This window comes from Vulpes vulpes, chromosome 15 (genome assembly GCF_048418805.1).
Source record: "Vulpes vulpes isolate BD-2025 chromosome 15, VulVul3, whole genome shotgun sequence".
NCBI classification, from domain to species: Eukaryota; Metazoa; Chordata; class Mammalia; order Carnivora; family Canidae; genus Vulpes; species Vulpes vulpes.
The window spans coordinates 8,958,429-8,974,008 of NC_132794.1; the positions used below are offsets into that span (position 1 = coordinate 8,958,429).

Below are 15,580 nucleotides of genomic sequence, written 5' to 3' on the forward strand. Positions count from 1 at the left end.
GAGTATTGTGGTCCATCACGTATTCACCAAAGTAGGCTCCACAACGATGACTATTTTATTATTGGTAGGTATTTACCTTCTGTCGATATTTTGCTGAACCATGTTCATGTTACCAACTCGGTGACCCTTTATCCCTATGTGGGTAAGACATTCACCTTGAGGAGATTTGACAATAATTCTAACATATCCATTGATACCAGTCCACATTCACTTTCCCCCTTGTCTCAGATAGTCTTATGGATGTGTCTAGAGTGCTCAATCCCATTTCCTATCTCACAATTGTTTTTTTACCCAGTAAGTTTGAAATATAAAGATACAGCAGATATCTCTTCTTCATGGGGTTGCCCATGTCATAGTAGAGGCTGCTAAAGTATACTGGCAAGGGAAATCCAGCTCCATTCATGTGCTTATACATCACCTGTGGTGAGGTTGAGCTACAACAGCAGATTTGAGTAGGTCCAACAGAGACCATTGGCCTGTAAAGGCAAAAAGTACTTATTACCTGGCTCTTTCACTGATGTTTACCAAGCCTTGAGTTTAACTGTCCCTTCTCTTGACCTAGCTCCGAGTTAGAGTTTGGGGCTGTTTGGCATAGAGCAATCTGTGCACATGGACATTGACTTAGAATTTTTTAAAATTTTTTATTTATTTTTTGATGAGAAATGCAGAGAGAGAGGGACAGAGACATAGGCAGAGGGAGAAGCAGTTTCCAGGCAGGGAACCTGATGCAGGACTCGATCCCGGGACTCTGGGATCATACCCTGAGCCAAAGGCAGATGCTTAACCACTAAGCCACCCAGGTGTCCCCTAGAATTTTTATTGATATTATTTATATGTAATGTTCATTTATTATTGTCATCAATTCCACTTTTTCTTCTACATTACAGAAGAAATTAAAGAAAACTGCACAGAATTAGTAGCCAATACAATGTGAATACTCAATAGAGTTATTAATTCCTTTTTTTTTTTGATAAGGATATTGTTGATAGCATAAGAGTTGTTTTGGTCAAATCATGGCAGATATCAAATTACGATCCATGGAGGAAACTGAAAGGGGAGTCCCCATTGTTCAACTTTCTTTTCCATGACAAACTCGCCATGAGGCCCCTCAGCATCTGAGGGCAAAAGGGCTAAGTAGACAGGGGTCTCTGCTCCTTCTTCTGGGCTTTTGATGCCTTTTGGTCCACCCATGTCTGTTCTCAGCCACCCAGGGCAGCAGGCATTCAGGAAGATCTTGTCACCTCTTCTCTGCTCACTCAGTTTCCTGGCATGGATTCTGGACAGAATGGTGATACCCATCTTTGATATTCCATAGGTGACTAGTTTCATATCAGGCCAGCCCTCCTTCTTGTGCACTCCATTCTTTACGTCTTCCAGAAACTTGTCCATGAGAATCCCCAGCTCCTCCTCTGTGATGGCCTCACTTGTAAACTTCTGTTGCAGTTCTGGGCTGCATTGTTTAAGGGTTACGAAGCCCATTACGCTAGACACATTCACCACTCTGCCTAAAATATAACACAAAGAGTCACAAAGAATGGCATGCATGAATGATGAATACCAATATTGCTAGTATTTTGTCCATTTGGGAGACAATTTCTAGTTTGCTATGAGGGTTAATGAAGACTGCCTCTGACTCAAGGACATGCTTCAGTCTTGAACCTTGTTTTACCCATAATGTCTCAGATGATGTGACAGAAATGATCTAAAGGGACTGAGTAGTGCCCAGATGTTCCACAAAGAAGAGAGAGTGCCCTATACAGGAACATGGCAAGTACAGTGTAAGAAGGCACTCCCTGCCATCCCGGGTAGAGAGCCAGTTTTCCTCATAGGTCCCCTCTGGGACTGCCTGGAGACCTTATAGTCACTTGAGCAGTGCTCTATGAACAAGTGTTTAGTAGCTCACGATCAGCTTCTGAGTTTAAAGATGGCCTTTTGAAGGTGAACAGACTACTTGGGGTAAGTCGATTTTTACTCTGCTGTGGCCAGCTAAAAGCAAATCACCTCAGTGGGCTGAGTTGCATGATGTTTTCTCTAGGTTTGGGATTTCATCTTCTCAGGAGCAGTGACAAAATGCCTGGCCGTATGGTCATGGAAAGGGGCAGTGGAAAAATGACATGTTGTAAAGAGATGCTCTAAAAAGAAATGAGGTCCATGCTACACCATGGATGAACCTTGATAACATCATTGAAATAAAGAAGCCAGTCACAAGAGACCACTCATTATATGATTCTCCATATATGGGATGTCCAGGGGAAAAAAAAATTAGGGACAGAAAGTAGATTGTTGGTTGCTTGGGGCAGGGGGGCATGGGGGAACAGAGGGCTCATAGATAAGCGTACAGGAACTGTTGGGTGATGACAATGTGCTAATCTTGACTCAGTGATGGTTCCACTACACTGCCCAATTGCTAAAATCTACTGAGTTGGATTCCTGAAATGGGTGAAGTGTACGATAGGTGAATTGTATGTCAATAAAGCTGTTAGAAGTGTAAAGCACTGACACTTTTCTCACTAACTCTTTTTTGAAAGTATAGTTAGTATTTGTAAGAATGAACTTACATTGACATGTATAAGTAATTAATCTCATATTTTTACATTTATTTATTTAAAATTTTATTTATTTTAGGAAGAGTGAGAGTGCATGAGCTGGCGTTAGCAAGTGGGAGAAGGGCAGAGGGAGAGGAATAGAGAGAATCCCAAGTAGACTCCCCACAGAATGCAGAGCCTGACTCAGGGCTCCATCACATAACCCTGAGATCATGACCTGAGTCAGGTGATACCAAGGGTCAGTAGCTTAGTGGACTGAGCCACCCAGGCACCCCTATTTTTTTTTATTTTTTTAAATTAATTTTTATTGGTGTTCAATTTACCAACATACAGAAAAACACCCAGTGCCCATCCCGTCAAGTGTCCACCTCAGTGCCTGTCACCCATTCCCCTCCAACACCCTCCCTCCTCCCCTTCCACCACCCCTAGTTCGTTTCCCCGAGTTAGGAGTCTTTATGTTCTGTCTCCCTTCCTGATATTTCCCAACATTTCTTTTCCCTTCCTTTATATTCCCTTTCACTATTATTTATATTCCCCAAATGAATGAGAACATACACTGTTTGTCCTTCCCCGATTGACTTATTTCACTCAGCATAATACCCTCCGGTTCCATCCAAGTTGAAGCAAATGGTGGGTATTTGTCGTTTCTAATTGCTGAGTAATATTCCATTGTGTACATAAACCACATCTTCTTTATCCATTCATCTTTCGATGGACACCGAGGCTCCTTCCACAGTTTGGCTATTGTGGCCATTGCTGATAGAAACATCGGGGTGCAGGTGTCCCGACGTTTCATTGCATCTGAATCTTTGGGGTAAATCCCCAACAATGCAATTGCTGGGTCGTAGGGCAGGTCTATTTTTAACTCTTTGAGGAACCTCCACACAGTTTTCCAGAGTGGCTGCACCAGTTCACATTCCCACCAACAGTGTAAGAGGGTTCCCTTTTCTCCGCATCCTCTCCAACATTTGTTGTTTCCTGCCTTGTTAATTTTCCCCATTCTCACTGGTGTGAGGTGGTATCTCATTGTGGTTTTGATTTGTATTTCCCTGATGGCAAGTGATGCAGAGCATTTTCTCATGTGCATGTTGGCCATGTCCATGTCTTCCTCTGTGAGATTTCTCTTCATGTCTTTTGCCCATTTCATGATTGGATTGTTTGTTTCTTTGGTGTTGAGTTTAATAAGTTCTTTATAGATCTTGGAAACTAGCCCTTTATCTGATATGTCATTTGCAAATATCTTCTCCCATTCTGTAGGTTGTCTTTTAGTTTTGTTGACTGTATCCTTTGCTGTGCAAAAGCTTCTTATCTTGATGAAGTCCCAATAGTTCATTTTTGCTTTTGTTTCTTTTGCCTTTGTGGATGTATCTTGCAAGAAGTTACTGTGGCCGAGTTCAAAAAGGGTGTTGCCTGGGTTCTCTTCTATGATTTTGATGGACTCTTGTCTCACATTTAGATCTCTCATCCATTTTGAGTTTATCTTTGTGTATGGTGAAAGAGAGTGGTCCAGTTTCATTCTTCTGCATGTGGATGTCCAATTTTCCCAGCACCATTTATTGAAGAGACTTTCTTCCAATGGATAGTCTTTCCTCCTTTATCGAATATTAGATGACCATACATTTCAAGGTCCACTTCTGGGTTCTCTATTCTGTTCCATTGATCTATGTGTCTGTTTTTGTGCCAGTACCACACTGTCTTGATGACCACAGCTTTGTAGTACAACCTGAAATCTGGCATTGTGATGCCCCCAGCTATGGTTTTCTTTTTTAAAATTCCCCTGGCTATTCGGGGTCTTTTCTGATTCCACACAAATCTTAAAATAATTTGTTCTAACTCTCTGAAGAAAGTCCATGGTATTTTGATACGGATTGCATTAAACGAGGCACCCCTATTTTGATATTTAATTGAGTCTTTTCAGCATTATAGAAAGGTCATGAGATCATACCTACAGTGGGAGATCAAGAAAATTAGGAAACTTTCCTTTTTTTAATGTAAATAAAATATCCAGGAATGAAAGTCATTGCCACTTAAATCTGAGTTTCCTCCCACTAAGGAACGGCAGGGCCAAAAAAGTTCAGTGGAAGAGATGATGTTCTTAATGTATCCGTTTTCTAAGAGGAACACCTTTAAGGAAGGGGTCTTTTACTCCAGTACTTTATTTCATCAATAACATGTTAAGTGTAACGTTAATGGAACCTATTTGTCAAATGTTTTAGTGAGTACCGCTGAAAACTCGACAATACTTACGGAAGAAATTAAAGAAGACAGAAAGAAATGGAAAAACTTTCATGCTCAGGTTTGGAAGAACATATATTGTTAAAATGTCTGCACTACCCAAGGAATCGACATATTCAATGATTTCCCTATCAAAATAATACCAGCTTTTTCATAGAGCTAGAAGAAACAATTCTAATATTTGCATAGAACCAGAGAAGAGAATGGTCTGGTTTCATTCTTCTGCATGTGGCTGTCCAAATTTCCCAACACCATTTATTGAAGAGACCGTCCTGTTCCCAGTGGATAGTCTTTCCTGCTTTGTCCAATATTAGTTGACCATAGAGTTGAGGGCCCATTTCTGGGTTGTCTAATCTGTTCCATTGATCTATGTGTCTGTTTTTGTGCTAGTACCACACTGTCTTGATGATCACAGCTTTGTAATACAGCTTGAAATCTGGCATTGTGATGCCCCTGCCTCTGGTTTGCTTTTTCAATATTCCCCTGGCTATTCGGGGTCATTTCTGATTCCACACAAATCTTAAGATGATTTGTTCCAACTCTCTGAAGAAAGTCGATGGTATTTTGATAAGGATTGCATTGAATGTGTAAATTGCCGTGGGTAACGTAGACATTTTCACAATATTAATTCTTCCAATCCATGAGGATGGAATATTTTTCCATCTCTATGTATCTTCCTCAATTTCCTTCAGGGGTGTTCTGTAGTTTTTAGGATATAGATCCTTTACCTCTTCGGTTAGGTTTATTCCTAGGTATCTTATAGTTTTGGGTGCAATTGTAAATGGGACTGATTCCTTAATTTCTCTTTCTTCAGTCTCATTGTGAGTGTATAGAAATGCCACTGATTTCTGGGCATTGATTTTGTATCCTGCCACATTACTGCATTGCTGTATGAGTTCCAGAGATCTTGGGGTGGAGTCTTTTGGGTTTTCTATGTACAATATCATGTTGTCTGAGAAGAGGGAGAGTTTGACTTCTTCTTTGCCAATTTGAATGCCTTCTATTTCTTCTGTTGCCTGATTGCTGAGGCTAGGACTTCTAGTACTATGTTGAATAGCAGTGGTGAGAGTGGACATCCCTGTCGTGTTCCTGATCTTAGGGGAAAGGCTCCCAGTGTTTCCCCATTGAGAATGATATTTGCTGTGGGCTTTTCATAGATAGCTATTAAGATGCTGAGGAATGTTCCCCCTATCCCTACACTCTGAAGAGTTTTGATCAGGAATGGATGCTGTATTTTGTCAAATGCTTTCTCTGCATCTATGGAGAGGGTCATATGGTTCTTGCTTTTTCTCTTGGTGATATGATCTATCATGTTGATTGTTTTACGAGTGTTGAACCAGCCTTGCATCCCGGGGATAAATCCCACTTGGTCATGGTGAATAATCTTCTTAATGTATCGTTGGATCCTATTGGCTAGTGTCTTGTTGAGAATTTTTGCATCTGTGCTCATCAGGGATATTGGTCTATAATTGGTGAATTATAGAAACCAGATCTTTGGAATTAGGGTGATGCTGGCCTCATAAAACGAGTTGGGAAGTATTCTGTCCCTTTCTAACTTTCGTAACAGCTTTAGTAGAATAGGTAGTGTTTCTTCTTTAAACATTTGATAGAATTCCCCTGGGAAGTCACCTGGCCCTGGACTTTTGTGTCTTGGGAGGTTTTTGATGACTGCTGCAATTTCCTCCCTGGGTATTGGCCTGTTCAGGTTTTCTATTTCTTCCTGTTCCAGTTTTGGTAGTTTGTGGTTTTCCAGAAGTGCGTCCATTTTTCCTAGATTGCCTAATTTATTGACATACAGCTGCTCATAATATGGTTTTTTAAAAAGATTTTATTTATTTATTCATGAGAGCGCGCACACATACACACACACACACACACAGAGAGAGAGAGAGAGAGAGAGAGAGAGAGAGAGAGAGGCAGAGACACAGGCAGAGGGAGACGCAGGCTCCAGGCAGGAAGCCAGATGCAGGACTCAATCCTGTGTCTCCAGGATCATGCCCTGAGCCGAAGGCAGTGCTAAACTGCTGAGCCACCGGGGCTGCCCTCATAATATGTTTTTAAAATCGTTTGTTATTTCCTTGGTATTGGTTATAATCTCTCATTTTTCATTTGTGATTTTATTAATTTGAGTCTTTTTTCGTTTTAATAAGGCTGGCTAATGGTTTATCTATCTTATTAATTCTTTCAAAGAACCAACATGCAGAAGAATGAAACTAGACCATGGTCTTACATGATACACAAAGATAAACTCAAAATGGATGAAAGATCTAAATGTGAGACAAGAATCCATCAAAATCAGAGGAGAACCCAGGGAACACCCTTTTTGAACTTGACCACAGCAACTTCTTGCAAGATACATCTATGAAGGCAAGGGAAACAAAAGCAAAGATGAACTATTGGGACTTAATCAAGATAAAAAGCTTCTGCACAGCAAAAGAAAGAGTCAGCAAAACTAAAAGACAACCTACAGAATGGGAGAAGATATTTGCAAATGACTTATCAGATAAAGGGCTAGTATCCAAGATCTATAAAGAACTTATTAAACTCAACAGCAAAGAAACAAACAGTCCAATCATGAAATGGGCAAAAGACATGAACAGAAATTTCACCAAAGAAGACATAGTCTGAGCAATTGCACTACTGGGGATTTACCCCAAAGATACAGATGCAGTGAAATGGCAGGGCACCTGCACTCCAATGTTTATAGCAGCAATGTCCACAATAGCAAAAGTGTGGAAGGATCCTTGGTGTCCATCGAAAGATGAATGGATAAAGATGTGGAAAATATATATAATGGAATATTAGCCAATAGAATGGCAAATACCCACCATTGCTTCAATGTGGATAGAACTGGAGGGTATTATGCTGAGTCAAGTAAGTCAATTGGAGAAGGACAATCATTGTATGGTTTCACTCATGCGGGGAATATAAAAAATAGTGAAAGGGATTATAGTAGAAAGGAGAGAAAATGAGTGGGAAAAATTAGGGAGGGTGACAAACCATGAGAGACTCCTAACTCTGGGAAATAACTTAGGGGAAGGGCAGGTGGGTGAAGGGATGGGGTAACTGGATGATGGGTACTGAAGGGGGCATTTGGAGGGATGAGCACTGGTTGTTATGCTGTATGTTGGCAAATTGAACTCCAATAAAAAAATACATACATAGACACACAAAAGAACCAGAAAAGACACGAATGGCCAAAGTGATGCTGAAAAAGAAAATCAGAGCAGGAGACATCACCATTCTGGACTTCAAGCTATATTGTAAAGCTGTAGTCATCAAGCAGTATGGCACTGGCACAAAACCGGACACATAGACCAATGGAATAGAATACAGAACCCAGGAATGGACCCACGAGTGTATCTTGTGGACCCACAACTAATCTTCAACAAAGCAGGAAAGAATATCCAATGGAAATAAGGGAGTTTCTTCAACAAATGGTGTTGGAAATCTGGACAGCCACATGCAGAAGAATGAAACTGGACCACTTTCCTACACCATACACAAAAATAAAGTAAAAAGGATGAAAGACCTAAATTTGAGATAGGAAATCCTCCCAATCCTAGAGAAGAAAGTTGGCAGCAACCTTGTTAGCCTGAGCCATAGCAACTTCTTACTAGATATATCTCCTGAGGCAGGGGAAACAAAAGCAAACATGAACTATTAGGACTTCATTAAGATAAAAAGCTTCTGCACATCAAAGGAAGTAATCAAAAAACTAAAAGGCAATGACGGGGCAGGGAAAGATATTTGCAAATGACATATCTGATAAAGGGTTAGTATCTAAAATCTAGAGAGACCTTATTAAACTCCACACCCAAAAAATACATATGTTCATACAAATGGGCAGAGATGTGAAAAGATGACTTTCCAGAGAAGATATCCAGATGGCTAATAGATACATGAAAAGATATTCAACATCACTCATCATCAGTGAAATATAAATCAAAACCACAATGAGATACCACCTCATATCTGTATGGAATTCTAAAATTAACCACTCATGAGACCACAGATGTTATCATTGATGGGGGAGGGGAGGGCGAACTCTTTGGCACTGCTGCTGGGAATGCAACTGGTGGACACTCTAGGAAACAGTATGGAGGTTCATTAAAATGTTAACAGTAGAGCTACCTTATGACCCAGCAATTGCACTAATGGTATTTATCCAAAGGATATAAGCATAGTGATTCAAAGGGGCACATGTATCCCAATGCTTATAGTAGCACTATTAACAATAGCAAAATTATTGCTAAACAGCCCAAGTGTCAATCAATTGATGAATGGATAAAGAGAATGTGATATATATACATATATAATAGAATATTACTCAGTTATCAAAAGGAATGGAAACCTGCCATTTGCAACAGCATGGATGGAGCTAGCAAATAATAAATAAATAAATAAATAAATAAATAAATAAATAAATAAATAATAGTATGTATTATGCTAAGCAAAATGAGTCAGCCAGAGAAATACAAATATCATATGATTTCACTTATGTGGAATTTAAGACACATATGAACATAGGGGAAGGAAAGGAAAAATAAATTAAGATGAAAAGAGAGAGGGAGGCAAAGCATAAGAGACAATTGTAGTAACAAACTAAGGGTTGCTGGAGGGCAGGGAGGTGGAAGGTGGGCTCAATGAGGGATGGGCATTAAGGAGGGCAATTGTTGGGATGAGCACTGAGTGTTATATGTAACTGATGAAACACTGAATCCTATCCCTGAAACCAATTCTACACTAAGGTGAAATAAATTTTTAAAAAGTTTAGTGAGTACTTCTCAAATATGTATTACTTACAAGTAGTTGAATTTCCTTCAAGGGGAGTCTGGGTGGCTTAGTAAGTGAAGCTTCTGCCTTCAGCTCAGGTCATGATCCTGGGCTCCTGGGCTCAAGCCCTGCATGGAGCTCACTGCTCAGCAGGGAGTCTACTCCTCTCTCTCCCTATGCCCTTCCCCTGCTCTTGCTCCTGTTCTCACTAATGCTTTCTTTTCTTTTCTTTTCTTTTCTTTTCTTTTCTTTTCTTTTCTTTTCTTTTCTTTTCTTTTCTTTCTTTTCTTTTCTTTTCTTTTCTTTTCTTTTCTTTTCTTTCTTTCTTTCTTTCTTTCTTTCTTTCTTTTTCTTTCTTCTTTCTTTCTTCTTTCTTTCTTTCTTTCTTTCTTTCTTTCTTCTTTCTTTTTCTTTCTTCTTTCTTTCTTCTTTCTTTCTCTCTTTAACTCTCTCTCAAATAGATAAAAGCCTCAAAAAATTTATTTAAAAAAATTTATTTAAAAAATATTACCTGCCTTTTCAACAATAGAAATAATACATATTAGTGATTCACAACTGCAAAACACAGAAGTGTGTGAAATAAAGGGCAGGACAAAGGAAAGGCAAGGCCCGAGGAAGCCACACGGGGTAACTGGTATACCAGAAAGGCAGCCGTCTTTACTCACAGGGGCTCAGGACCATTTTCTTACATACCTGTAGCATTGACAGCTGAAGGAGAAACTCTACTAAATTTCCACAGGCTGTTTGTAATGAAGTGATGGCATCTTTTCTATTCTGTGTTGTCTGTCTCAGGGGGTCTAGGATTAGCTGTGAAAATACTGACCTGTGTAATGAAGGAAGTCTGACGGGCAGTAGAATGTTTTTAAAGGTAAATTGCTAGATGTGGGTGCCTCTGCTAGTCCCTCTTCCCCAGGCCTGTGCACTCACTGACCACATCCCCAGGAGGCAGGGTGCCCCCTTGGGGGCTCCTCGTAGGAACTGAGTGAGACTGTAGATCCTTGTAGTCTGACAGCTCAGGACAGGAAACACAGGTGCAGGAACTTGTGGAGCTTCCATAGCAAAGACTCTGATGTACACATTTTTGTCGTCAAGTGCATTCATAGCTTTCAAGGGTCATTTTAGAGACTCTAAACTGGAATACACATGGCAGGCATCTGGGCTAGGAAGTGTATGGGCCATCCCAAAGTCCTTGTGCTAGGGGTGTATGAGTGCATTGAATGTATGAGATGTGGGTGAGTGTGTGAGACAGAGACTCTAAGTGAATGTGAGTGTGACTGCATGAGTGTGTGACACTGTGATGTAGTGTGTAAAACGGTTGCCCTTTCATAGTCATTGTGAAAAGCAGTCCCTCAAGTAAGTAAGGACTCTTGCACTCGTGGGGCTGCGGCGTGTGTCAGGCTTACAGTTCATCCAGACCATTACTCTGCAAGTGGCAAGCGATGTATTTTTAGGAAATCTCTGTCTCCAAATCTCAGTGTTCTTAAGCAGAGCCACAGTGAGCTGGATATTTTAGATATCTTCTCCTCTGGGGTCACCACTTCAAGTGCATTCCTTGATTCTCAAGCCTATTCAAGGGGTGCTAAGTCCACAGCCATTTCTCATGACTTTTTATGATTCAACATTCATCACTTTCTCTCAAAGATTCATCTTTTCTCATATCAAGGTTAATAGTGTTAAGCGTCTGGAGTGATAAGGGATTTTCATAGAACACTTCAGGGTTTTAAATGTGCCTCCAGTTGTTTTCCCTGAGTTGCCTGAGGCCCTGCAGTGAAGAAGACATTGGTCCCAATCAGCAGAGTCCTTTTTTTTTCTGTTTATCTTGCCTTATTGGGAAGGAAGAACAGAAAATTCACATGGAGAGGTGCTCCAGTGGAAAATACTTGAGGTCCTGGAGTAGTGGGAAGGACCATTAGTTAGGATGCCACATGACCTCAGTCTGCAACCAGCTGTGCTTGTGACCTTGAGATCTATTATTCTTCCATGTTCCAAATGCGGATAATATCTAAAATGCCTCGCATATCACATCTAGCCACCTATCCATTCTAGAACCACAAGATGTCAATATGTGTTTGTGAGCAACTTTTTCTACTGTACATTCTCAAATGAAGATTGAGAACATCTTTAAGGTTTCCTTGGTTAAGTGTAGCCGTACAAGTCTGTATTTTCTCCTAGTACTTTAGCTAATATCTGATGAACAAGAGTTTTCAGATTTCAAATGTTTGCTCAATTCCTTACCCATGAGTATACCTTAATATCTATTAAAATAAGCGCATAAATAATTTAAAATAAGAAAACAGCAATTTATCATTTTATGGAGATTATCCTTCAAATAAGGGAATATGAATTTGGAGGAATGAGATAGAAAAGCCATGGAATGTGGGAAGGGATGTTCATGGCCTTGATACAGATTGCCTAGTTAAGGTTGGTGGTGGCCACCTGGTTGGGTAGATACTTATCTTTTTTGTGGCTAAATTATTTTAGTAGAACTCTTTGAAGAAAGGATTGAAAAATATGAAGAATCAACATTAACTATCTCTCAATGTCCTTAAGGTCACAATTCTCTTTTGTTTTGTCCTTCCGTGCCTAAAAACAGAGCCAATAGAGCAGACAAAGGCCTTTAGAATGTGTTCTGCACCCTCAGAGATCATGTGATGTCATTCAAGACTGTTCTTTGTATCCTAGTTTCTGAAGTATGGGGAAGGAGGGACAGTATTGCTTTTGGTTATCCTAGCTAGTATTTCTCCCAAACAGTATCTCCAAAGAAAGTCATGTCCTGGTCACAGGAAATACTGTGGCTGCCATCCCTCCAACTAGGAAAAGAACCCTCCTCTTGCAAAAGACAAGAAAACCCTCTTTCACAAGAATATAGCTTGCATGTCCATGTCCATGCAGTCCAATTTCCCTGAGGCAAGATCAGTAGTTTGATTAGAACCTGCCTTAGCAAATCCAGGAGAGCACTCACTCCTCATTCTGGTCCAAGGCCAACAGGCAGCAAAAACCAACACTGTTGAGGTAAGTGAGATCCAAACTCAGCCAGAAGTCATTTTATCTTCTAAGGGGAAAACCTTTAAGATGTATGGGGGTGGCACAAGGAACTCCATCCCACCCTCAAGTGTTGTGGTGAGTAAAGGAGTCAGTGACATCTGAGAGCTGCCCTGTGACATGCCAGTGAAGCCGGTGTTGGGAGAAGTAGAACTTTCCAGGACAGAAGAGGAATTGGGGGGCAGAATGGGGAGTCAAATGTACCTGCATGTAGTCTTTTTGAGGGAGACATAATCTTTCTAAAGTATCAGCTTATCTTAATTAGTGTGGTACATGGGTGGTGGTTCCCCCTTCAAGTTCACATGGGGTAAGGATTACAGTAGTTTACAACTAAGGAATGATGGTAATCTGTTTTGTGCAGAGCATTGCAGAAGTTAAAGGGTAGTCCATGAGCCCAGACTTTGGCAGGTGTTGACAAAGATCCCTACAAGTTATGCTCAGAGCCTAGGCTTTCTTTGCTCCTCAAGGACTTTTTGGAGTAAGTGAGCACTAAGAGAGTACCAAGAATGCCCAGAGAGGAAAAGACTGAGAACCATGGTCTCTTAGGATTGTTGCTGTGATCCAGAAATGGCAGCTGAGTGTCTGTTGTAGAGCTGTCATGGAGGAGAGGCCTGCAGACAAAATCCATAGGACAAAATTCATAGGATCACTCTTAGGACCTGATTCCTGATAATCAGGAGCTGGGCATGGTGACCTCATTAAGCATGGTGTGGTTTTTGAAAATGGTAAGTGTTGTGGAAATGTAGTTGTAATTTTAGATTAGGGTGTCGTTGAGTGCTGGAGGGGTATGATTTGCCCATGGTGAGGAACAAGCAGGAAGGAACTATGTGTGTGTGGAGCCCTAGGAATGTTCTAGGCAGTTAACAGATTTTAGAGAGGGGACCTGAGAAGTTTGGGTAGTGAAGAGTCTACTGGTCTGAATAAAATCACTCAGAGAGGAGAGGGTTAAAAAGGGTCCAGGAAGGAATCCCAGGGCACTCCATCTGTGAGTGGTATGTCAGAGTAAAGGGCCTCACCGAGGAGAATTTTGAAGGATGACTTAAAAGCTAAGACAGAGCCTCAGATGAAAGCAGGACACAAGGCACTGCTGACTCCCAGACCATTGTGTAAGAGTTGTGAGGCAGAGCAACACAGACCCGGGGGAGGCACAGCAAGGAGGCCAGTGTGGCTGAGCAGGGAAAGGGGCCAGGGCACGTAGATGAGACTAGAGAGCCAGGGGCCAGATCCTGCTAGAAACCCCACAGCTTGGGTTCCTCATCAGGCTCACCTTGGGGTTTCATTAGAGGCAGCAGTTCTCTGCACACATATTGGGTGCCAAAGAAGTTTGTTTTCAGTGTCACTTCTGCTTGAATAGGTAGGGGTGTTGGATCACCAGCTGTTAGGAGAGAAGGAGAATAGATTAATAAATAGTAGCATCTGAGAAGATTCCCATACACTTGAGTAACTTTTTTTTTTTTTGCATGTTTATTCTGTTAAATCTCAGCAGTGTCTGGGTTAGTGAGCTGTATGGTCTCAAGGTGATGTGTCGGTTGTGTTGATGCCGTGTAGCTGTGTAAGCTGGGATCATTTGGGGAGGCCAAGGGAAATGTGCACAATGGGATTTCTGTTTATCTCTGTTTGGAATTTGTTGTTTCTTACAAAATAGGTTAAATATTCACTAAATGGCTCAGATCCAAACTGAGAGAAAAACAAAAAACTAGGTCAGGTCCCAGGCATCCATATCGATGCCAAGGCACTGTGGCTGGAAAGATTTACCCTCCCAGACGCTTCTGTCTCTCTGTGCCTCCAGTCTGACCTCCCCCAGGGAAACCCTTCTAGGCCCCATAGAAGTGGTTCAGGCATCATCCCCAACCCACTCTGGGTGGTCCACTAATGGAGGTCTCCTGCCCTAAGTGTTCCCATTTCTTACTATCAAAGTTGATGCCCGCGTTGTTGACCAGCACGTCCAGGCCCCCATACTCCTTGCACAGGAAGTCACGCAGGGTGCGGATGCTCTGTAGGTCATCAATGTCCAGCAGGTGGAAGCATGGGCTCAGGCCCTCGGCCTGGAGCTGCTGCACAGCTGCCCGGCCCCGCGCTTCATCCCTGGCAGTGAGCACCACGTCCCCAGAGAAATTCCGGCACAGGTCCCTCGTGATGGCGAAGCCAAGGCCCTTGTTAGCTCCGGTCACTACTGCCACACGGGGGGCTGATGACATGGTTGCGTGGAGTGCCAAGCACCAGCCTGTGTGGTGAATGGTTGATGCTGTGGGCGACAAGGAGGGCTGGTGTTCCAGAGCCCTGGCCACAGTCAGAGATGCCAGTAGGACTGTGTTGTATGATCCAGCAGTGTGGCTCCTAGAGCCCAAGGCTCCGCCTCAGTTCCTCCAGTGGAGGAGGGACCAAATGTTCTAGAAGATTTCTTAAGGACATTATAGCAGGTCTTTCTCTCCAGTAGCTGTACCCTGAGCCATACTGGGAATAGGCTCCCTTAGGGTCCCTCCTCTCAGACAAACAATGGTTCTCGTTGGACCGAAATGCTATCTAAAGAATGTTGGTTGATGATGGGCTATGGGGCTAGAGATTTTTGGTAGTTGAACCAAGATAATTTTGGGAAAACCTCAACAGAAAGCAAGGAGTACAGATATTGTCTTGGGAATGTGTGCTTCCTCTGGAGAATGGGAATGATTGCTTCCTTTCAAGATGCAGTGAAATTTCTGGCACAGAGGAAGTGCTTCTGAGGACACAGATCACCTTACTTTCTTAGGAGACTCTCAAGAGGGAAATAGAGCGAATTTGGTCCTGTGCTGAGACTTGACTGTGGGCAGGGCTCTCCCTCTTTGTGATTCCAGAAGGCTCCTAGAGGGACAGGATGTTTATGAAGCTAACTAGGGGCCAAGTTATTATTGGATGTTTGATTTAGTGGTTAAATTCCGTTTGCCTAAAAGGGCCTACGTTTTAGTTCCGTTTAAAGTCACAGTTAATAAGTGTTCTATATAATT

General features: G+C 41.8%; 1 protein-coding gene across 1 annotated transcript; it reads right to left on the minus strand.

Annotated features, from left to right (window-relative positions):
* Positions 1–640: 640 nt before the first annotated feature.
* LOC112910262 (carbonyl reductase [NADPH] 1-like) lies at positions 641–14,908 on the minus strand. The gene is made up of 3 exons (XM_025986483.2): positions 14,509–14,908; positions 13,867–13,974; positions 641–1,505 (listed from the first exon to the last, which is right to left on the minus strand). Exons 1-3 carry the CDS (start codon positions 14,795–14,797, stop codon positions 1,024–1,026), a joined length of 879 nt encoding a protein of 292 aa, XP_025842268.2. The 5' UTR covers positions 14,798–14,908; the 3' UTR covers positions 641–1,023.
* Positions 14,909–15,580: the final 672 nt, after the last annotated feature.